This window comes from Rhincodon typus, unplaced genomic scaffold (genome assembly GCF_021869965.1).
Source record: "Rhincodon typus isolate 14 unplaced genomic scaffold, sRhiTyp1.1 hic_rhity00002831, whole genome shotgun sequence".
NCBI classification, from domain to species: domain Eukaryota; kingdom Metazoa; phylum Chordata; class Chondrichthyes; order Orectolobiformes; family Rhincodontidae; genus Rhincodon; species Rhincodon typus.
Window position 1 is genome coordinate 1 of NW_025968469.1, and position 23,870 is coordinate 23,870.

A 23,870-nucleotide genomic window follows, 5' to 3' on the forward strand; every position below is an offset into this window, starting at 1 on the left:
GGGTGGGTCTGGCGGGCTCTGGGCGGGGACAGGGGGAAGGGGGCGGAGTAAAGGCAGCGGCGGCGGCCGTGAGGAGCCCATTGTGGGGAGGGACCGCCCGAGGACGCCGGGGCTTTGGCCTGCGGCTGGTGAGTGAGCGAGCGGCGCTGGGGAGGCAGGAGGAGAAGAGCCCGAGGCTCGGGGAATGGGGTTCAGCTCCTCCGCCGGCTCGGGGAATGGGGTTCAGCTCCTCCGCCAGCCCGAGGCTGCGGCCTGTGCTCTGGCCTGGCCCGGCCCGGTTCCAGCCGCGGTGACGGAGCCCGAGTACAGGCCCCAGGCCGAGGCCTCCATCCTTGGATCGGCCGCTGGTGGTGAGAGGTGGAGGGTGTTTGTGTGTGTTTATGGGGGAGAGGGGCGGTTTGTTAGAATGGTTGAACACGCTTTATCTGTAGTTAAACCCTATTCCTGGGGCTCTCTGTCTCTGAGGTAAGGTATTTACCTCGTGGGGATCAAACCTTGTTACATTAGACATGAAATCCCTGGGTTCAGTCTGTCTGATCCTTCTTCTCAGGACTCTATTGTAATGGCTGGTATCTCCTGACCAATATTGTGCTGTGGGTCTGGGCATTTGTGGCTGTTTGTGCTTCAAATGACCACATTCTTGGGCTTTGAGAACTCGCGCTCAGCATTTCCTGACAGTGTGCTGGTGTTGACCAAACCTTGCTAACGAACAGACATTCTGGTGCTTGATGAAGGATCGTGGAGCATTCATGATGTCCATGTTTTTGACAGCACTGATGTGGAAGGCATTGCTAAGGATTGTTGGGTCAAAATGGCTGGAGTTTCTCAATATTAATTGAGGCTGCTCAATCTAATCCCACTCAGTGCAACAGTGAACACTCATCCTTTTGTAGGGATCTGTTGTGCTGATAGTGCTGCTGTTTCAGATCAGAATGAGGCATTCAGGGGGAGGAGAAGGGGAATGCAGGCGGGGTGGCATAATACAGGGATGGTGGTGTGACTGTTGCAAAAGGTGAAAGTGTAGGTGAGGTGTCTACATTGTGGCTGACCTGGTGAGGTGAATTAGCCCATCCTCATTTCTTGTGACCGTCTCTCAGTAACTTCCTTGTCTTTGCAGGATTATTCGTGATGGAGTGGCAGCCCGATGAGCAGGGTCTTCAGCAAGTTCTTCAGCTGCTCAAAGACTCTCAGTCACCAGACACTGCAACACAGCGTGCAGTGCAACAAGTATCCTGTCTATTCGAAGATTCAAACTGCTCAGCTATCTGTATAGTCCTAATTTTCACTTGCTTTCACCTCCACTTTTGGTCATGCTATCTTTGACCTTCTCAATGATAGTTAAAAATTTGACAGATGAAGTTGAATAATCATTGGGGAAATTACTGTCTAATACTTGATGCACATTATACATTTTTAGTGGAGGCATTGGATGTTGATTATTTGGTGTTCAACCACGAATTGGGCGCTTTTGTCCTGATGATCCTGAGTTTGTGTTGTTGGAACTGCAACCATCCAGGTCACTAGAGAGTATCCTGCTCGTTTCATTGAAGATGGTGGGCAGGCTTTGGGGAGTCACTCACGCAGCCCCTGACCTGTTCTTGCAGCCTCAGTTTTGATATGCCTGGTCCAGTTCATTTTCTGGTAATGGTAATTCCCAGGATATTGCTCCTAGGGTAAACTAGTAATCCAGAGGCTCAGGCTAATGCTCTGTGGACATGGGTCTAAATTCTATTTCAGCAGCTGGTGGGACTTAAATCCAAATAAATCTGGAAGATGAAGTCCATCTGAAATATAAAGATGGATCATAAATGCCAGCAACCCCAACATCCCTTGGAAGAATGAGGGGCTGGGGGGAGGCGGAGTGGAGGGGAGAGAAGAGAAATCTACTCTAGTGCCACAAGAATATGTGGGCAATATTCCCCATTCAGAATTTGCCTCTAGGGTCAGTTATTTGTAGCTGTATGTTTTTTGTCTTGCTCGCTATCCCCTGTCTACTGTAGTGCAGGGAGTGGATAATGATTGAGTTTGGTTGCTTTTGTTTGTTATCACCTCTTTAGTTTGTCGGGTGAGAATTTTAGTATTACGTTGCTTTATTATCCTAAACTTCATTTCCAGAAATTGGAGCAGCTGAATCAGTATCCAGACTTCAACAACTACCTGATCTTTGTCCTGACCAGACTGAAATCTGAAGGTGCCGTTCATTTCAGTTCCCTATTTTGTTTGAAAAGACATGTACGTTTCCACTTTGCCAACCTCCTGGTGGAACACTGGTTCATCCACATGAGGTGTGGCATCATGCAAGGTGGATGCTGCCTGCCAGCTGTAATTTTTTATACAGTAAGGTGTGCTCCCTCATGACATTACCACCTGTTGGTGTTTCCAAAGGCTCACTGTTGACTGGATGGGACAAAAGGCCTATTGCTATGACTGTACCCGATGTAACGTGCTAGTTAAGGCACCCTGAATGTGCCACTTGTCATGCTGGTATTTACGATGTGGGATCATTCCAGTAACATCATGTTGTTTCTCCATCTTTAGATGAACCTACACGGTCCCTCAGTGGCCTCATTCTCAAGAACAATGTCAAGGCTCACTACCAGAGTTTCCCACAGGGGGTTGCTGACTTTATCAAGCAGGAGTGTTTGAATAATATTGGAGATGCCTCTCCACTCATCAGAGCAACCATAGGTAACTGAACTAACCAGATACTGGTTTCTCTGAATCGCTGCTTTGAGGGATCTGCTGTTCTGTCAGGAGTTAACTGAAAATCCTGCTTAACCCCACAATCTGTATAGTCAAATGAGAAATCCTTTGTTAGTGTTCTGGCAGTGGCCTCTTTGCAATATTTTCAGTGACTCTGCATGAATGTGGTTGAAGGCCATCCTGTTGGAGGGCATGGTGTGTCTGCCTGGTCCACTCCCACTTTTGTGCAAGACCAGTTTTTAATTTAAATGAGGGCGTGAACATGATCCAGCAATTTGGGTTGAGGAATTGGTCAGTAGCAACACAGTGGCATGTGCAGGGAATATTCCAGAAAGTGCATAGTAGAGACATTCCAACAAATAACAGAACTTCTAAGGCTTGGACCCACTATCCATGGCTAGCTGAAGTCTGTATCAAATTCAAAGAAAAGTCATATAAGTGTGCAAAGATGAGTGGCAAACCAAAAGATTGGACAGAATATGGAAAAATAGTGAGTAAGTTAGTCAAAAGTATAAAAGCAGACAGGAAAAGTTTCTTCAAGCATGTTAAAGAAAACACGAACAAAGAAAGAGATGGCAGATGTGGGTTTACCAGCAAAGATGTGGTACTGTGGCTCAGTGGTCAGCACTGCTGCCTCAAAGTGCCAGGGACCTGGCTTTGATTCCACCTAGGGTGACTGTGTGGAGTTTGCACATTCTCCCTGTGTCTGTGTGGGTTTCCTCTCGGTGCTCTGGTTTCCTTCCACAGTCCAAAGATATGCAGGTTAGGTGGATTAGTCATAGGAAATGCAGGGTTATAGGGATAGGTAAGGGGTCTGGATGAGATGCTCTTCGGAGGGTCAGTGTGGACTTAATGGGCCGAATGGCCTGTTTCCACACTGTAGGGATTCTATGATTCTGACAATAAATAGGGATTGAAAGGGAGGGTGGACAATGGGAAAATTGCAATTACTGAGTAAAATGTTGGAACAGGGAGTTGACAAGTTCCTGGATCCTGATGGGTTTCGTTCTATTGCCTTAAAAGAAGTAGTGAGTAAGTTGCGGGTTCTGAAAAAGGGTCACTGGACACTGAATGTTAACTGTTTTTTTTACTTGATAGATGCTGCCAGACCTGATTTTCCCCAGTTATTTTTTTTTGTTGTTTTAGATCTCTTGTATCTGCAGTTCTTTGTTTTAATTAGCTAGTGAGATAGTTGAGTTGGTTTTAACTTTCAGAAACTTGTTACATACAGGAAAGTCCTTTTAGTTTAGAAAATTAATAAAACTCATTCAAAAAAAGGGAAGCAGAAAAGAAACAGCACGCCACGTTAGCTAAAGTTCTGTCAAAGGGAAAATATTGGAGGCTTTTATTAAAGATGCTATTACAGGTTGCTTCGATAAGTTTAAGGCAGAGCCAGTATGGTTTCATCGGAGGGAAATCTTGTTTAACTAACTTATTGGAGTTATTTGAGCAAGTTACTTGCGTAATGGTAAAGGTGAATCAGTGGATGTATTGTACTTATTGTGGCATTTGGTAAAGTACCACAAAAGTTATTGCGTAAATTAAGAGCTCGTAGTGTAGGGAGTAACATATTGGTGTGGATAGAAGATTGGCTCGCTAACACCAGAGAACGGATAAATAGATCTTTTCCTGTCTGACAGGATTTCATGAGTGGTGGATCAGTCCTGGGTCCTCAACTCTTTTCAGAATAATTCATATGAATTATTTTGAAAAGACCAGAGCTACAGTAGCTAAATTTGCAGGTGACACACAGACTGGGAAGTGAGTTTTGAAGCAGACACGAGGACCCTACAAGGGGATAGATAGTTTGAGTGGGCAAAGATCTGGCAAATGACATAATGTGAAACAACTTGAAATTGTATATATTGCAAAAATAAAAGCCCTGTAAATGGTAAGAGGCCTGCAAAGATCTTAGAGCTCTAATGCATGAGTTGCAAGAGGTACAGCAAACAATTGGGAAAGCTAATAGTTTTGTTTTGTAAGGGGAGTGAATACAAGGGTACGCTTCAGTTATACAGGGCTGGAGCACTGGACACTGTACCTGCAGCAGATAGATTTTATATTATCAGGGCTACAGGGGGGAAGTCCTTAGAAATGTAGGGTTGAAGTTAAAGTCAGATACTCGGATCACCTGTGAACTTACTGAATGGCAGAGCAGGCTTGAAGTGCCAAGTGGCCTACTTCTTTATATTTGAAGGGGAAAAGTGACTCTTTGAATTGGCAGGTTATGCCCTCTCAAAAGTTTAGTTTGCAACTTGGGTTCAAAGCCTGGCATGGAACACTTGGACTAATAGAAACCAGTGCAGTCATAAGTGATCTAAAGCTCACAGGATCACTTGTTGAAGCGCGGTAACCATTATCCAATTTAATGCTGGTTTTGAAACTTGCCAATTTTTAACACATTTATTCATGTATTTCAGTCAGAAATAACTGACTTCTGCTTGTTGAAGTGCACTATGTTCAAGTAAAATTAACACCTTGATGTTGAAGCATTTCTTGAATTAATGGAAAGCAAATCCAGCCTACAATATGAATAATGTTTCTTGCAAGTACTTAGCAGCTTTCAAGTCAACCGTAGAAAGCTCTGGCAGCTTAATATCCAATTCAAAACTTCTGAAATGAGCAATGGCATTATTTGATTTCTGTTTTTGTTATTTGAGCTTATCATTCTGTTAAAAGTAGGTGCAAGATCTACAATTTAAACTTATTTTATACTATCTCAAAATGCGAAGTCTTGTTGAAACTAAGTCTGACTTGACATGTCTATCAAACATCAGATGAATGTTTGCATATGCTGGTGCTTGCACTTGCGTGATCCCTTTTGGTATATGCAACATGAACTGTGCAAACAGTAACTGTGTAAGCAGGAATTATGCAGTAAGCTTTTACTTTATTAATAAACTTGGTTAAGTTGCATTCTTAACTAGAGTAGAGCTTGTAGTTGAATTGAGAACTTCCCAGTAAATGACAGCATAACAGTTGTAACCATCAGCAAAGTTCCTTCTTATCTTGCACAGCGCTTTCTTCCTGTGAATGATCGATGGTTCATCAAGCAGTTGAAAACCTTCTGACGTTGTTCAAATTTTAGCACTTGCTCCAATTTTAATTTGTTTCCAATTAGTGAGGCACAAGACTTGTAGACCCACCTTTGCCCCAAAAAGAGTGCCTGGCAATATATTTTCAGGGTCTGTGTCCTCATGCAATCGGAATGTTGTAGGATTAAGTTTAATTCTAAAGTTCGGTAATTGGTTCAAAAGTCATGGGCTGTACTTTTGCCTTGTGAAAGCTTTTACAACAATGTACTTGCCCTGTCGCACCAATTCCATCTGTACAATCTTCAAACTTGAGGGCTGTAATCTGCTACAGAGTCTTGGTTCTAATGGACTCCCAATGGAGAGCTACAGGAGAATAAGATGTAGATATCTGAGTGATGCTTTAATCATTGCATGTCCCTGTTGAAGCATTGGAATTTTGATGCAGTTGGTTGCATGTTGTAATTCTGCCCATGTCTGGAGTCCAAATGTTTTCTTTTAGTTCAGTCATGTTTTGGGGTTCATAATAAGCTATCAGTGATCTGGAATATAGTTGTGGGTTTAAGTGCTCTGATCAGCAATTGTTTCTCTTCCCCCACCTGCCTTCCACACACTCGGGTCTATAGTGTGTATGATCCTTGCCAGAATCATTGATCTGTTAAAATGCCTGACCTTTATAGTCTGGTTTCTGCAGGTATTTTGATTACTACCATTGCTTCAAAGGGAGAGCTCCAAGCTTGGCCAGAGCTCCTGCCTCAACTCTGTAACCTACTCAATTCTGAGGACTATAATACATGTGAGGGAGCCTTTGGAGCTTTGCAGAAGATTTGTGAGGATTCATCAGAGATGCTGGATAGTGATGCCCTGAACAGACCCCTCAACATCATGATTCCCAAGTTCCTGCAGTTTTTCAAACACTGTAGTCCTAAAATCAGGTAGGAGTTTGTTGCATCCTGTTGCTGAACTGTGACAAAGGGGGAAATGACCTGGAGCAGCAGGGGGTCACGACTCAAATGCCTACCTCTTTTTCTCTCAGGTCCCATGCAATCGCTTGTGTGAATCAGTTCATCATCGGAAGGGCTCAGGCACTGATGGACAATGTCGATACCTTCATTGAGGTATGATATTTGTGTAATAGATAATGAATCATTGTCTCAATCAATTATATGTACTCGCATTTCTCCTTCTAGCATGTGCAGAAATGGCAGCCCCTGATTTCGAGACAGTTGGGATCTTGCTCATGGTTGCTATCAAAAGCATCCAACTAAGAAGTATGTATGAATAGAGCTGACTCTCCCTATGCCCAATGGCATGTATAGTGGGACCTCAAAGTGCAGACTTTGTTCTCTGAGACGATTGTACCTGAGATTTTTTTATGTCAGTCTGAAAGACCCTATTGAGTGGTTGAGTGGTGGTATTGCTTTCTGACAAAGTGTCTTCGGGCACTCAGCTTAGAATCAGAAGGAAATCTGTTTGGTCAATATGCTGCTGTAGTGTGGTCAGACCAAAATGGTGTAATCTGATGACCGGACTGAGAGAACTGTGCAATATTAGGATGTAGCAAGAGTTTACTTTCAGCAAATTTATTCCAGACATTGCTGTCATTAAAAGGAAGGTACATTTTACTGGGGTCAAAATTCAATTATTTTAATTGAATGTTAAAAGAAGGTGCATGTGCATCACAGCTGTCTCTTTGGCTTTCAGTTCTCAGTGTGATGGAAGGACCTGTGATTATTTTTAATAATTTGAGATGTGGGTGATGCTGGCAGGGTCACATTTAGTACCTGTTCCTAATTACTCTTGAATTTGGGACGATTGCTCGCCATTTAAGAGGGGGGATAGGAGTTACCACATTGCTCTACGTTTGTAGTCACGTGTAGGTCAGACCAGGTAAGGATGGTGGATTTCTTTCCCACAGAACATTATTAAACCAGATTGGTCTCATGGTTGCTGTTAGACCAGCTTTAATTTCAGATTTTATTGAGTTTGAATTTCACTGTTCATCTGGGACCTTGGGTTACTAATCCAATGACATTATCACTGTTGGGAATGGTGACTACACTGGGGAAACACGTTGATACATAGAGACGGTCCTGTCTTTGTGTAGAGGTCAATTGTGTTAGTGTCCTTGCTGAACTTTGACGTGAACTGCCTGGGTGAGTTCATTGGATATAAGGGAACCTTAAACTGAAACCAGTGCTAGCCAGCCATTGGGAGTGACTAGTAACAGTGACAAATCCCTCGAATAGAAATCTCTTCATTAGGCAGTGCCCAAACTCAACGTCCTGCTTGCCTTCTGCAGCATCTCTTTGCACTGGCGACAGATGACGATTCTGAGGTGAGGAAGAATGTGTGTCGGGCACTGGTGATGCTGCTAGAGGTTCGGATAGATCGTCTTATCCCACACATGCACAGTATAATCCAGGTATGTGTGTATTGTGTATACTGTGACGGTTCAGGTATGTAACGGTACATGTCTGACTGAGTGTACAGTATGATAAAAATAAAGTTGCTATAGTCTTATCAGACCATAGGGCTGCTTTCTGAGAGACCTGATTTTAACCTAAGAGCTCAGGCAAGAGAAGAGTTTGAGAAGGGGGTTCCTTTATGATAACCTCAGCCCATGTGGAATCACCCTGCCTTGTAAACCAGAAGTCTAGCTGACTTCCACACTTTAAGTATGCTGCATCAATAAGCTATTTAGAAGCGTCGTCCCTGTTGGAGCACATGTAATCCTTAAATGAGGAGACTGCCAGCCTGTGTTTATGGTGTTATTTAATAGAAAAGCATTGGCCAAGATGCCAGAAAAACCTAGTTGTTGTTACATATCCGATGCACTGAGACTTTTCACAAAGAAAGCACCTTAGATAGAACAGAACTCTCTTCTGGTGTTGTATCCACACAATGCAGCAGTGTCTCGGTGTGATGTCTGTCCTGAATTAAGGCTAGGATACATGCCCTTCATCCAGCTCTAGCCAGCAATTTATTTGTTTGATTTCCAACATCTATAATATTTTGCTTCATCCTTCAATATCTGTCTAGAATATCCTGCAGGTGGGGTCACAGTCAGGTATGGATGGGATTTCCCTCCCCCATGCAGAAGGGTATACTGTGTGTAGTCACTGTTTGTGGACTTGAACCATTTTGGTCTACAGCCCCACCCATCCGAGTTGCTCACTGGTGGCAACTTTGGAGTATGCTCCAATTCCAAACTGGCTGCAGGAGCATTTCTGAGGGAGGTGGAGGCAGGTTAATTAACTTTCTGGGTTGCTGTAGATGTTGGGGCTCTTGGCTCTCTGAAAGGCCCTGGGACATGGCGTAGGGCTGCTGGATAGTTTCAAAGTAATGGGTGGACTTTTTGCCCCTCGCGCTGAGGAATTCTCTAACTCCCTGCTGTTTTATCTCCTCATACACTCAGTATATGCTGCAGAGGACGCAAGACGCTGATGAAAACGTGGCATTAGAAGCATGCGAGTTCTGGTTGACATTGGCTGAACAACCAATCTGTAAGGAGGCATTGTCAGGACACCTAATACAGTAAGGACCAGCCACTGGAATTGATCGTAGTGAGGGCTTGGACTGCCTTCGGAGCACAGCAAGTGTTAGACAGATACCACAGTCTACCCAGTTTCCCTCCAGTTACCTGAGCCGCAGAGTGATGGAGTTATTGACTAATTGGTGATGAATATCCATCAATGAGTTGAAAACACCCAGGAGCATTGAGGAAGACTCCATTCAAATTCCAGTTCCCCTCAAGTTCTTTCTGCTGATTGTGCTAACAGATTTCAACTGTATGCTACAGAATGTAATTTATTTCAGAAAATCTAATTTTGTGTAAAGTGCCTCCACTGTATCCGTGGAGTCTGCTACACAGATTCATAGTTTGGCTACTGTATTGAGGCTCTCTTTTTGTACAAGAAATGTCTACTTCTACTGTTGTGGACAAGGTGAAACAGATTTTGTGGTACCATATCAGCAGGAAGTGAGATTCACCTTGTGAATGAGGTGGCTCATCACCAGATAGTATACTGCATCTTTGTGTGATGCTTTGTAAAGTGTTCTTTCGTTAATGAACAATTTATTTTTGACTTTTAGATTGATTCCTATCTTAGTGAATGGAATGAAATATTCTGAGATTGACATCATACTTCTAAAGGTAGGAACAGTTAACTGTTAAAGTAATTCTGAATTGTGTTGGAGCTGATGATTGGCCAGTGGGATAGTTTGTCTCCTTTTCAATTCTAAACCCAGTCACAGAGCTTGTAAGGAATGGGTTGAAGCTAATTGTATGAGATTCCTGCAGAACCTTGACTTGCGTTTATAGAATTCCAAGTCTGTACAGCACCCTCTGAATTTTGTTTGATTTATTGATTGGTCCTGTTCTTTCCTTCGTGGTTGTGTACAAAGGGTGATGTAGAAGAGGATGAAGCAGTTCCAGATAGTGAGCAGGACATCAAACCCCGTTTTCATAAGTCCCGCACAGTTACACTCCAGCACGAAGAGGATGCTGCTGAGGAAGATGAGGATTTTGATGACGATGATGATGACACGCTCTCCGACTGGAACCTGAGTATGTTTGTGCAGGATGATTTCCTTCCTATTGGGCAAAGTATCAAGAGCTCCAAGCTGTAATGACCGTGTAGGTCCCTGATCCTTGCTGATGTACCCACTCAAGTTGGCATGCCTTCCTCTTGACCCATCTGCTGGATAGGCCAGGCAGGTGAAGTCACACTCACATCTCCTGTAATGTCACTGAATGAACTGGGCCAACAGGCTGATTTGGGACATTTTGGAGACCTGTAATCATACAGCACCTGTAGAAGCAGAAAGGTCAATGGGAAAAGGCAGTTCAACTAGAAAGCTGCAAAGAGCCTTGGATTTGTGCAAGTTTCTAAACCCAATAACCAGCTGCAGTACAAGTCATGAATCGATAAGGGAATGGGTTCTTCTGAGGGACCCCGCCAGTGTGTCTGAAATTACTTGCTCAAGGCCAGTCTGCCATCTTGTTTGGGTTCTCCTGCTGTATTGTTTGAAGTAGTGTAGACAATGAAGTAGTTTGACCTTGTGGGTGGCTCTGGTTGGTTGCATCTAATCGGGGCTGGTTATGTACCACTGTGTGTAAACTGCTGCGTATCAGGTGAACACCACTCTTTTTGCTGTCTTCCTAACAGGAAAATGTTCGGCTGCTGCACTGGATGTCTTGGCTAATGTTTTCCGGGACGATCTTCTGCCTCACCTCCTGCCGCTACTGAAAGGGTTGCTGTTCCATCCAGATTGGGTTATTAAAGAATCTGGGATCCTGGTTCTGGGAGCAATTGCAGAAGGTATGAGGGAGGAGTTGAGTGATGGCAAGTGGAGCCAAGCTGTACTGTGGGCGAGAACAGTTCTCTCGGGGCGTACTATCTGAAATATACAAATCTATCGGGTGCCTACATTCTGGACAGCTGCTTCCATATTGCCCTTGTGCTGCCATATAACACTTTGCCTCCCCTTGACATGACAATGGCCTAGTGGTATTATCGCTGCACTGTTAATCCAGAGACCCAGATAATGTTCTGGGGACCTGGGTTCAAATCTCGCCATGGCAGATGGTGGAATTTGAATTCAATAAATATCTGGAATTAACAGTCTAATGGTGACCATGAATCCATTGTTAATTGTCGGAAAAGCCCATCTGGTTCACTAATGTCCTTTAGGGAAGGAAACTGCCATCCTTGCCTGGTCTGGCCTACATGTGACTCCAGCCCCACAGCAATGTGGTTGACTCTTAACTGCCCCTGGGCAATTAGGGATGGGTAATAAATGCTGCCTGGCCAGCGACACCCTCATCCCACGAATGAATAAAGAAAAAAAAGCCTGCTGCTGTTGGACCCAGGCTCAACAACTTTCTCCCCCAATGGTCCAAATGTACAGCTTTTAGTTCTGTGTAGGACCTGTTTCAGTCCAGGAATCCAAACAGGCCGCAAACGTTTTAATTTTAATCTGGTCTAGTCCTGATATCACTCTACAAACAGTGTCCAATGTACCCCATACTGGTTATCAACTTGCACCCATCCCTCTAGCCATTTCTGGCTACTCCAACATCATAGAGTCTGTTATTAATGACAAAATGTGGAGAGTAGGGAACTGCGCAAGGGGCTGGTGAGACAACATCGGTGAGCAGTTTTGGTCCCCTTATTTGTAGAAAGATATTATTTCATTGGAGGCAGTTCAGTGAAGGTCACTAGGATGATCCCTGGCGTGGAGGCCTTGTCATATAAGCAAAGGCAGGTTGGAACTCTACTCACTGGAGTTCAGAAGTATGTAAGATGAACTCATTGAAACAAGTAGGATTATTAAGGAGCTTGACAGGGTAAATATTGAGAGGATTTGGGAAAGTCTAGGACCAGACACCATAGTATAAGAATAAAAGGTTCCAATTTAAGACTGAGATGAGGAGGAATTTCTTTGGACAGTTGAGAGTATTTTCATCTCCCTGCCAAAGAGAGCTGTGGAGGCAGAGTCCTTGTGTATATCCAAGGCTGAGGATAGATTCTTGATCAATAGAGGAGTTCAGGGTTATGAGGCAAGTGGACATGAGTGTCGGAGCAGCCATGATTCTGTTGAATGGTCGAACAGGCTCAAGAGACCAAACAACCTGCTCCTGTTTCCTACTACTAATGTTCTTATGGAAAGGGACCTCCCTCATCCTCTGTGTTGGCTTGTTAGTAATCCTGCTTCCTTTCTGTCCCTAGGTTGTATGCAGGGGATGGTCCCTTATCTCCCCGAGTTGATCCCACACCTTATACAGTGTCTGCCAGATAAGAAGGCACTAGTGCGCTCAATTGCCTGCTGGACACTCAGTCGCTATGCGCATTGGGTGGTCAGCCAGCCACCAGACCAGTATCTCAAACCACTGATGACTGAACTTCTGAAGAGAATCCTGGACGGAAACAAGAAAGTGCAAGAGGCTGCGTGCAGGTGAGCTGAGCCAACTTGCTTCCTCAACACATAGTATAGAGCCATTGGTCATCTAGACCTCTGTAAAGATGTTCTCAGTCCTGCTGATAGCTGCCTGACCAGGAGGGACAGAGCCTGCTACTGAAACAGTGAACAGAAAGGGACCATTCCCTGTGCAGTGGGGCAGAGCAGCAAAGGATCCACCACTGGTTATCTGCTGATTCTTCTAAGTATGAGCATCAGCTGACTGATCACTGCCAGAGTAGTCTGGCTGCTGAGGTGCTGGAGAGTGACTGTACCCTGGTGACGATCATGAGTGCCTTAAGGCTGTTCTGACTGAAGCATGGTTGTTTAACTGTGCCAGATGTTGTGTTCTACATTTGCAGTGTCTTTTTGGGCAAGAAGACTGAAGAGCCCTGGTTACTGTATAGTTTTGTATATGGGCCAGATTTGGCCTGAGGTCTAGTAGGGTGAACCAGCAAGGTTGGGTTGTGGGCACATCTCTCAATCTCAACTTTGCAGGGTTCATGACTTGGTGATGAATGATTTCACTGCATGATTTGTATATTCACTTCATCTGGAAACTACAGTGTGAGATGCCTGCAGTGGGTAACCCCTGGTGGGTGGTGGAGGGGAGAGCCCTAAGGTTATTAGAAGCTGAGGGAGGGGTACACTATCATTTGAACCTGATTTCAACCATGGAGCAGCTTTCCTTTTCCTGTTTTGAGTGCCTGTAAATGCCTTCAGTCTGGCCTTACTGACTGCTGTTTGTGACCCTGACTCTCCCTTTTCTCCCTGCAGTGCGTTTGCTACGTTAGAGGAGGAAGCCTGCACTGAACTGGTCCCATATCTCAGCTACATCCTTGACACGCTGGTCTTTGCATTTGGGAAATACCAGCACAAGAACCTGCTGATTCTGTACGATGCCATTGGTACATTGGCTGACTCTGTGGGACATCACCTCAATCAGCCAGTAGGCAGTAGCTCTGAATTTTATTAAGGGATGGGGGTCAGATGGTGGAGGTCAAAGTGCAGTGCATAGATTTCAAACTCCACGCTGGGGAACTAAGGCCAAAGCAGAATTCAAACAATGGTTTTATTTGGATTTATGGGGTTGGGGGTAGGGGGCGGGGGGTTGGAGGGTGTGTGTGTGTGCCAGCAAGAGTGAAAAGTGATCTATAAAGGCTGGGATTCTGCACGTGGTTGGCAGTGTTGCGCGACTGGGTTTCTGTATGTAATTAATGTGCTGTTTTTACTGAATTGGAGAGGCTCAGATATCTTGGTTCTGTTGCCAGTACAAGCATTAATGGCACAATGTTCACTCTGCACTCTCAGGAATACATCCAGAAACTAATGCCTCCCCTCATTCAGAAATGGAATGAGTTGAAGGATGAAGATAAGGATCTCTTTCCTCTGCTGGAGGTGAGTGTCTGTCAGACTCTCTGGTACCCCAGAGACTACTGTTTGTGAAGGTGACACTAGGAATGTTGTGTGCAGTTTTGATCTCCTTATCTAAGGAAGAATGTTCTGGCTATGAAGGCAGTGCAACAAAGATTTACCATACTGATTCCTGGGATGGCAGGGCTGATGCATGAAGAGACAATGGATCAGTTAGGGCTGTATTCAGTGGGGTTCACAAGAATGAATGGGGATTGCCTAAAAACCTGTTAAAATTCTAAGAGTAAATGCAGGGAACATGTTCCCATTGATTGGAGAGTTCAGAACCAGGGATCACAGTTTAAGGGCATGAGGTAGGCCAATTAGGACTGATGAGAAATTTCTTCTCCCAGAGTGTGGTGAGGCTGTGGAAATCTCTGCCACAGAAAGTGGCAGAGCTGTGGTTTTATTCTGTTTCCATTCCTGCACCCACTAACCCGTGTATTTCAGTTCATAGAGTCAGAGGTTACCGCATGGAAGGAAGCTGTGACCTTTCCTTCTTTGGAGGAGCTCTCCAACTAATTCCTGTCTTTTACTCTTGCTCCCTAATCTCTCAAATTCAGTTTTATTGGAAACTTATCCCTCTGGTTTTGTAAAGTAGGGATTCTGGTTGGGTAGTCTGGGTCCTAACATTTTGTTTAAAATATTTGCCGACCACCACCTGTGTCCTGCTGACTAAGCTTCCCATGGACTCACTCAACCTACTTGGAATAAATGTTAGTGCGGTTTGTGCTCCCGAATAGCTATGTTTGTTATTGAGCCCCACTGGCCAGAAAGTGCTTGTAAATCCTGGGTCTGTGCTGATCTCTGCACTGGTGTGTCTGTGAGCTTGGAAATGGGCAGTAACTGGGATTACTGCTTATTTCTGTCCAGAATCACTTCTCAGTGTATGGAGTTGCTCCACGAGGGCCAACATACACTCTCTGGTGCCCTTGGCATTGTCTTCCACAGGCGTCTGTCCAAGAGGTGAGAGCACTCTGACGTTTGGGTCGTAGTAGTTCACTAGAAGCTATTTGTCAATATTTCAGGTTGCTCTGATGGTTTCTGCTCTTAGTTGAGGCTCCCATATTTCCTTGTAATGTCTGATTCCAGTATGTGACCCTAATGTAGCCTGTCTGATGTTTGATGTTATAGTTTCCTTGCTGACCTTTTACTATTGTTCCTGACATGCTGTACCTCCTTCGTGGTGTTGGTATTCATTATTCCTTCTTCCTTAGTGCCTCTCATCAGTGGCCACTGCACTGCAGAGCGGCTTCCTCCCGTACTGTGAGCCTGTCTATCAGCGCTGTGTAACACTTGTGCAGAAGACACTTGCCCAGGCCATGGTAAGTTCTTTTTCCTTTTAACTGGAGTTTGAATCTGGAAAACATACTCTTGTGAAGTTTGGGAACTTTGGGTGAATTAGAATGACCTGGGCTCCAAGCTCTTTGGTCTCCTCCTCAGACTTTGGGTTTTTTTGGTCTGTAGGAGACTTGAAAAGATGTGGGGTGATGGGTTGGAAAATGATGTTTGTTGGTATCGATCTTTTGGCCATACTGAGTAACTCATTAGCTGAGTCTGCTGAATGGGTGGGACCAGAAACATGTGAATCAAACTGAATTCTCTCATGTGGTGCTGTAACAGATTAGCTCCTTTGCTTACTGTAAACAGGAGGCATTGGGAGGTTAGCTGTGACAGTAACTTGTGTAGGAATGTCAAATGCTGACACCTGTTGGAGTTATACAGTAGACTGGTTTTATGTGGGCACAGTAATTGTTATGTACCATCTATGCTCTGTTATGTAAATGACAAGACTCTTTTGTAGCATTGTATCTCACTGATTAACCTTTTTAATCTGGATGTTTCCAGATGTACAACACGCAACCAGACCAGTACGAGGCTCCAGACAAGGACTTCATGATTGTAGCTCTGGACTTGCTAAGTGGCTTGGCAGAGGGTTTGGGTGGTCACGTGGAGCAGCTAGTGGCTCGAAGCAATATCATGACCCTTCTCTTCCAGTGTATGCAGGTGAATGAAGAGGGAACGTGAAGAAAGGACTTGTTAGTCTTTGGTGTACAGTGAATCCATTGTGAAGAATCTCTAGTGTGAATAGAAAGCCTTGCTAAACAAACATTCTCCTGAATGTATTGCGGTTACCCCCTTTAAAACCATTCTTCCCTGTGTACATGAGAATGTAGCAGTGCTACTGTAGCATGGATGAGATTGAAGCTTGAAGGCATCAATACATGCCTCAACTCTGTCTTGTTTGAGCAGTGTCGGGGGTAAATTGTCTCCCAGATGTCAGGAGATTTCGCCCATTCCGTTAACTTATGGAATCTTCTTACAACTGCATGACAGGATAGAAGGGGTCTTGATTTAGCATCTTGTCTGCAAGGGAGCACCTCCGTTGGTATGCAGCTGATTGTGTTTAATTGGTGCTTGAATCATTGCCAGAGGTCAATGTGCTTCTACTGTTTCTCAGTGAGCATTGAGTAGAACTGCTGTTGTGGCTGTGAACCAGCACGGGGGTGAATAGATCACTGGGTAATACCATAATCTGATCCAGGCCCTGCTGCTGAGAACCAAACGGGTCATTATTCGACAGCAGCTCCAGGTTTCCTCTAACCTGTTCCGAACAGTGATCCTGTGGACTGTGTGCTCATGGCCTGGTTGCTCACTCCCCAGTTAATTTGATATTAGGCAGCAGAAGGAGACGCCTGATGTTATGGGAAGTTGGGCTTGTTGCATGAGGCAGCGGGTTGTGTTGACTGTATGTTGGTGTGATGTTTTGATAATTGTATTTGGGGTTTCCCTCCCTGTAGGATACAATGCCTGAGGTTCGGCAGAGCTCGTTTGCACTTCTGGGAGATCTCACCAAAGCTTGTTTCCAGCATGTCAAGCAGTGTATAGGTGAGTGCTTTGGTATTACATAGCCAGGGTGTCTCTGACTTCTTGTGCAGAGCTGGTTTCTTACTGTCTGTTAGGTCCTGCTACTTCCCTCCTGCAACTGGCATGGGGTTAGGGGATGAATGTTGGGGGAAACTCCTGAGTGTTGGCGGTAATTTTGATGCTCTGGAAATGAAAGGTTACACATTCCTAAAATGTGGCTCAAATATTTGTACTGTCTGCTCCACAAGTCCTTTCATGTTCTCTTGCTGTGCTTTTTCTGCGATGACGGACCGACGGAGTTACCATCCCTCCCTGAATGATGGATGTGCAGCCTCTGGTTGGCAGCTACCCCACTGTTTCCTTTGCCATTGGCATTTCTTAAACTGCTCCTGTACCAACTGTCCTCTTTTAAAAACTGGAGCCTCCCACCTGGATTCAGAATGACCTGTGTCGTGGGGAAGGTAATGCACCTTTAGAAAGTAGGGTCAAGTGAACCATTATCCTGTTGGTGAAATGATGTGAATCTGCTTAATTTGAGACCCTGATTTCTTCCTTTTGTCTTCACCTTAGCTGAGTTCATGCCAATCTTGGGAACCAACCTGAACCCGGAATTTATTTCTGTGTGCAATAATGCCACCTGGGCGATTGGGGAGATTTGCATGCAGATGGGTAAGTTCTTGCTTTTCATGAAGTGTGAAGTATTGGCTGAATCTATTTTATAATATGATCTACTTTGAGGAGCACTTGTGGTGCAGTGGTAGTGTCCCTACCTCTGGGCTTAGAAGGCTTGGGTTCATGTCTCTGTGTGGAGTTTGCATGTTCTCCCTGTGTCTGTGTAGGCTTCCTCCCACAATCCAAAGGTGTGCATGTTAGGTGCATTGGCCATGAAAAATTGCCTGTAGTGTCCAGGGGTGTCTAAGTTAAGTTGATTAGACATGGGACGTGCAAGGTTACAGGGATGGGTAGGGGATGGATCTGGGTAGGTGCTGTTTGGAGGGGCGGGTTGGACTTGTTGGGCCAAATCACCTGTTTCCACACTGTAGGGATTCTGTGTTCTACCTGCTCTAGAAGTTTATCAGATTGATTAAAACTATCTGTTTGGGCAGGTTGGTTAAAAAAAAGTGTCTAACCAAATTAGAGACATGATATGAAGTCTAATCTCTGTTCCAGTGAGATAAGGTGTTTCTTGATGCAAGGAGAACCCAAAACCAGAATTCCCCAGCAGTTTTGAGCTGCAGTTTACACATCATTTATGGGAGAGAAATAGTAGTAATTGAAAATTGACCTATTGAAGATGTTGTAGAAAGCTGCTGTGTTTCAGTCTTAATTGATGCTACCTACTGAGTTTCCCCAACATTTTGTTTTGAGAACAATGGAACTTTCAGATGAACTATATAGTTGATTTGAATTCATTTCCACTGCCCTTAAAATTTGAACTTAAATAAAACTGAATATTCTGGGGATTACCAGGGTGTAACCAGTAACTGAACTGGACCAACTATATAAATACGATTTACAAGAGCAATTTTTGGAGGCTTGAGATACTGCAGAGTGGCTCACTTCCTGTCCACCATCTGCAAGGTATATGTCAGGAGTATTTTGGAATGCTCTCTCTGTCCCTGGATGGGTGCAGCTCCAACAATATGCCAGAAGCTTGACACCATCCAGAGCAAAGCAGTCTGTTAACTAGTACCCTGTCCACTATTTTCATATTCACTCCTTCCTCCATTGCACAATGGTAGTGTGGTGTCTCTTACAACGTACACACAATACTGGAACTTCCTTCCTAGCAACACGGAGGTCCTTGAACCCCATGGGCTGCAGCAGTTCGAGGTAGCTCGCCACCACCTTCTTGTTGTGGATGGGTATCAAACTTCGTTTTGGAAATGGTGAAGACGACATGTTTGATAATATTCACGTGAAGCATCTTGGTGTCTTCCTGTCTGTGGGGAAATTACTGGAATAATGTGCAAGTGGAAAATAAATATTGATCTTCTGCCTTGACAGGTGCTGAGATGCAGCCATATGTATCACTGGTTCTGAATAACTTGGTGGAAATCATTAACAGACCAAACACTCCTAAGACTTTGCTTGAGAACACTGGTAAGATACAAATAGAAGTGCGCTCTGTGCTGGCTTTGTTTGGAGTCATGTGACTACCTAACTTCAAAAAACTGTTTCTGATTTAGCCCTGTCAAACAGTTGCTAACTGTGTAGGAGCTGTATGTCAAAGGAATGATGTCTGAGTGCAGGACAGGTTGGAAAATAGCCCCGCTTTAAATTCTAGGCAGTGTTACCACTAGATGATGTAGATATTCACTATCTATACTTCGCCTCGTGACAGATATTTAATTCCAGTCTCTGACTAAAAAGCAATACTGAGGACATTCTGAAGCAGCTGAAATCTGTTATGTCTCCTAATACTCTGGGCAGGTGCACAGGGCTTTGAGATATGTGGGTTTTGGGACAGGCATGGAATTATAAATTCCACTCGTTCCCTGTGCGTTTCTCATTTATAGGTAACTAACTGAAAATGTTCCTGCCACTGCACTGTATAGTCTGTTAGAAATTATTCTGCTATTGGGTTGATTCACTCAATATTGAAGGTCAGTCTAGTGCCTTTTGGGATGGTTTACTGTTCTGTCTTGCCACACTGCTGTGATGACTAGAAATTGCAGACATTTGAATCCTGAACTAAAGAATGTTGAACTTTTTTCTATTCTGAGCATGTTGGCTTTGGGGGTAGCTCTCAATGGTAGCAATTGCATTGATTTCATTTTCATTTTCATTTTTCTGTCTCTCTCCTCCCCACAGCTATTACCATTGGCCGTCTGGGTTATGTGTGTCCCCAGGAAGTTGCACCTATGTTACAGCAATTCATCAGACCATGGTGAGTGTATGTTTCCTTTTTCCTTCCCATCTTCATTTGTAACCATTGTATTTACAGTCTGGAGGGAAAGTGTGAGCTCTGACCTTGTGTGTGTGCGCTGCTGTTCTGCTTTTTACAAGCTTTGCCAGAGCCAGTCATTCCTGAAACCCAGGTCCTGATGAGTCACAAGTCTAGTGGAGATTTGGATTTTGCTGCATTTAACGGTTACTATGGCTTTGTAATTCCCAGGTGCACATCTCTGAGAAATATCCGTGATAATGAAGAGAAAGATTCTGCCTTCCGTGGGATCTGTATGATGATTGGAGTGAATCCAGGTGGCGTGGTGCAGGTAAGGAAATATTCTTTACATTGTCCATTTGAGAGACTGTCCTGGGTCACTGCTGAGTTGCCTTGTGTCAAGCTGACTGATCGTTGGTTGGACCAGTGGATGGCTTTTGTATTTTTTCCTTTGGCATGCGATGTCAGTGTCACTGTGTGGGCCAATATTTATTGCCTGCCCATGATTTGACTTTCGAAGGTGATGGTAAGCTGCTTCCTTGAATCACTAAACCATGTGTAGTTACAGCCTCATTGTTAGGGAGAGAGTTCCAGGATTTTGATTTGGGAATGATGATAGAACAGTGATTATAGTTCCAAATTAGGATGGTTTCAGTTTGGGAAACTACCAGGTGGTGCTCCCATGCATCTGTTGCCCACGTACTTCTGGATGGTTATGGTTATGGGTTGGGAAAGCCTTAGTCAGCTACTGAAGTGCATTTTGTAGACACCGTGGTAATAGTGCATGCTGTTGTTGGTAAGGACATTGAATAAAGTTGGAGGTGGGCGGGGTGCTGCTTTGTCATGGAAGACATCAAGCTTCTTGTGTTGCAACTGCACTCATCCAGGTAATTATGTTTACTGCACTTATGGGAAAATAGTTTGCAAACTAATTGTAAACTGATGATAATTTTGTTTCTTGCAGGATTTCATTTTCTTCTGTGATGCTGTTGCTTCATGGGTGAACCCAAAGGATGACCTACGTGACATGTTTTACAAGGTGTGTGTTCATTAGGTGGACAATGTCCTCTTTGCACCTTCCACTCCACCCAAACCAAAACTCTTGAGCCCTGCAGTCAGTTGGTCCCCAGATAGCAGTCTGTCTATTTGAACGATGCTGTGACCATGTGTTGCTCTTCTGTGGGATACACAGCATAAGGACATTGCTCGCAACAACTGACTAGGAACCCTGCCTTTCGCTCTTTATAGTAGTGAATGTGGTGCTCCGTGGTCCAGATTAAAGACTTTAACTCTCCCCATGTCAGTGTGTCTCTTGCGCTATTTGGTATGGCATTTTTTAAAGACTGGATCTTAGCATCCCTGAGAAATGCTCAAATTCATCCAAGTGATAAATCTGTGTATGTTGCCAGTTCCTAGCATTCCCTCAATTGCATGTTCCTGAAGCACGCCTCCATCTCTCCAGCAGTCTTTGATCCACATTACATTGAATGAGCTGGAATCCTAACCATTCTATCTCACTGTTCGCCGCCTTGGTAACTCTGTTAAATTGGAGCTGAACGTGCCTAATCCTCTTGCTGATCTCTGCCTCCACCTCCGCCTAGCCACTACTAATTGAGTCATTGGCTCCATTTTAATTCCATTGATATGCACCAGATGCTTTTACTGCAGCAGAGGTATACTAATTCAAGCTGTTGTGTAGATCCTAGCAGCTGAATCTTCCAATGTGGATGAATGGCTTGTTGTCTGGCGCAGGTGCAGTAGGAACCTGCCACCTCCCACTGCCCTGGCTAATGCAGCTCACATAGAGCAGACTTAGCATTGAACCAGGAACCCTGCTGTGGATAGCAAGAACTGCACGTGCTGGAGTCAAGAGTCAATACAGAGTGGAGCTGGAGGAACGCAACAGGTCAGGCAGCATCAGCGGAGTAGGAGAGTCAATGTTTTGGGCCGACACCCTTCATCCGAAACATCGACTCTCCTATTCCTCTGATGCCGCCTGACTTGTTGCGTTCCTCCAGCTCCACTCTATCGACCCTGCTGTGGTGGCTGACTGTTTACCTGGATAATTCACTTACTCCACCTTTAATCTAGGAAACAGGCTATCTATCGATGGTGCTTGTATTGCCACCCAGAAGGCATGTCACCCATGCTGAGCTTTCTATTCGCTACTTTCTAACCATGTACTCTGTCTGTGTCTTACAGATCCTACATGGCTTCAAGGAGCAGGTTGGTGAGGAGAACTGGCAGCAGTTTTCTGAGCAGTTCCCACCACTTCTGAAGGACAGGCTGTCTGCATTCTATGGCGTATAGCTGAGATTAAGGGATACCACGTCAGGTGGGCATTCTGTGATCATAACGCATCGGTTAGGATAGACATTACTGATCAATCCCCTTCCCAACATGTAGCATCTCTCTAACCAAGCTCCTGCTGTCTGATTCCTTTGCCCTTGTATTTGGCTGGAGAACCTTTGTTTTCCTTTCTTTCTTTTAAAAAAAAAAAAATAGAGGTGCAAAGTAGGCAGAGGGTTGGGGAGATTGTTGTTTTTCCCCATCCTTTTCATTTTTACCTCAGTGCTGAAAGGAATCCCTGTGCCTGGCTGTGATCTGTTTTCAAGGCACAGCTTCCAGCCACTGGGGAGTGGGGAGGAACAACCAGCAGCCTAACTGTGGCAGTTTAAGACTGATTTGTTGATTGCATGGGGTCGATGTGATTATTTTAATGTTATTTATTGGTTCGTTAGATACTCAGGATTAATACTAAAGTCTCTGTCTGTCTGTCTCTCTTTCAGGTTTCTGTTGCTGGGAGGGCTACTGGGAAATCATCCACATCTTGGAGTTGCACTGCCCTGTCACTGGGGGGTTAGGGTGGAGCTGGTGGGACAAAAACAAGCTCCCTTTCTCTGAAAATATAGGGGGGAATAGAGCCTCTAAACCAGAGCAAACTGGATTAATTAGCGGAGGGATCTTGCACACCTTCTGTCTGAAGAGAATCTTCCACTACACATGGACATTCCAAAGTTCTCGAGGGTCAGATCTCTCAGTTGAACAACTTGGGAGGGGGTAAAGTGTGGGAATTTTAGGAAAAAAATTAAATATAGGCAAGCTTAGTGAAGAATTCCACAAGATTAACAATCAGCTAGATTCAAGCAGTCTTGTCCACATCTAAATTTGGGACGTTGCAAGTCTGATGCTTGTGCTGTGGTTTGAGTAGATGTTTTTAAAATTAAAAGGAAAACAAATTTTTTTAACACATTAAAACTAGAAAGCGTACCAAGCTTTGTATTGTCACATAGATAGCCTAGCAGTCATCCAAGAGAGTCACTGTGTAAAACCAGACTGCATGGAGGTGAGCTGTAATAGTCTAGTGAGCTCTGAATAGAACATAATAAGTCGTAATGTGTGTAGATCAAGGCTTCACTACCATTTCCAATGGGTCACAATGTGGAGAGACATTCAGCCCTCTGCTCCCCTCGAGGCCGGAAGTGGACAGGAGAGGCCGGTCTGAAAGCCTGTAACCCTGATACTGTAATGAAGCAAGTCTGTACTGTCATTCTGTGGCAATGCCCTGGTGAACTATGAACTGTTGGGTTTGTTTTGTGATAATGTGCTGCTGCATCTTCTCGTCTCCATATCCTTAATGCAAATGTGTAAACTAAATGGCAAGTGTTAAAAAAGAAAAAAAGCAAACCTTTTATAAAAAAAAAAGACTTAGTTGTTTTTGTGACTTTTTTAAAAAAAAGATGTTGTTTAGCTCCATGCAACAGAACAACTTGACCAGCACGTGTCATCGGACACTGGAGTGTTGACCTTTTCCTAAGTCTCCTGAGTCTGTTGTTCTAGTATTGGGGCAGGCAGGAGAAGCACTGCTGTTAAGTAGCTGGAAACTGTGGTGAATTGGATGCTCTTGATTGAAGGCTGGTGAAGGGATATTTCTTATGATTGGCTGGCATTTCATATTCCCAGATTGAGCTCTTTCTCTTGGACCTTATGGCAATTTGTTTCCA

General features: G+C 44.3%; 1 protein-coding gene across 1 annotated transcript; it reads left to right on the plus strand.

The window, feature by feature from the left end:
- The first annotated feature begins 46 nt into the window (after positions 1–46).
- LOC109922375 (transportin-2) lies at positions 47–23,577 on the plus strand. The gene is made up of 24 exons (XM_020522410.2): positions 47–128; positions 1,118–1,227; positions 2,116–2,191; positions 2,539–2,688; positions 6,430–6,670; positions 6,772–6,853; positions 8,038–8,160; positions 9,154–9,272; positions 9,831–9,891; positions 10,143–10,305; positions 10,907–11,059; positions 12,470–12,695; positions 13,476–13,647; positions 14,010–14,096; positions 15,329–15,436; positions 15,960–16,118; positions 16,913–17,000; positions 17,550–17,648; positions 18,987–19,082; positions 19,794–19,869; positions 20,098–20,197; positions 20,831–20,905; positions 22,069–22,201; positions 22,656–23,577. Exons 2-23 carry the CDS (start codon positions 1,129–1,131, stop codon positions 22,174–22,176), a joined length of 2,661 nt encoding a protein of 886 aa, XP_020377999.1. The 5' UTR covers positions 47–128; positions 1,118–1,128; the 3' UTR covers positions 22,177–22,201; positions 22,656–23,577.
- Positions 23,578–23,870: the final 293 nt, after the last annotated feature.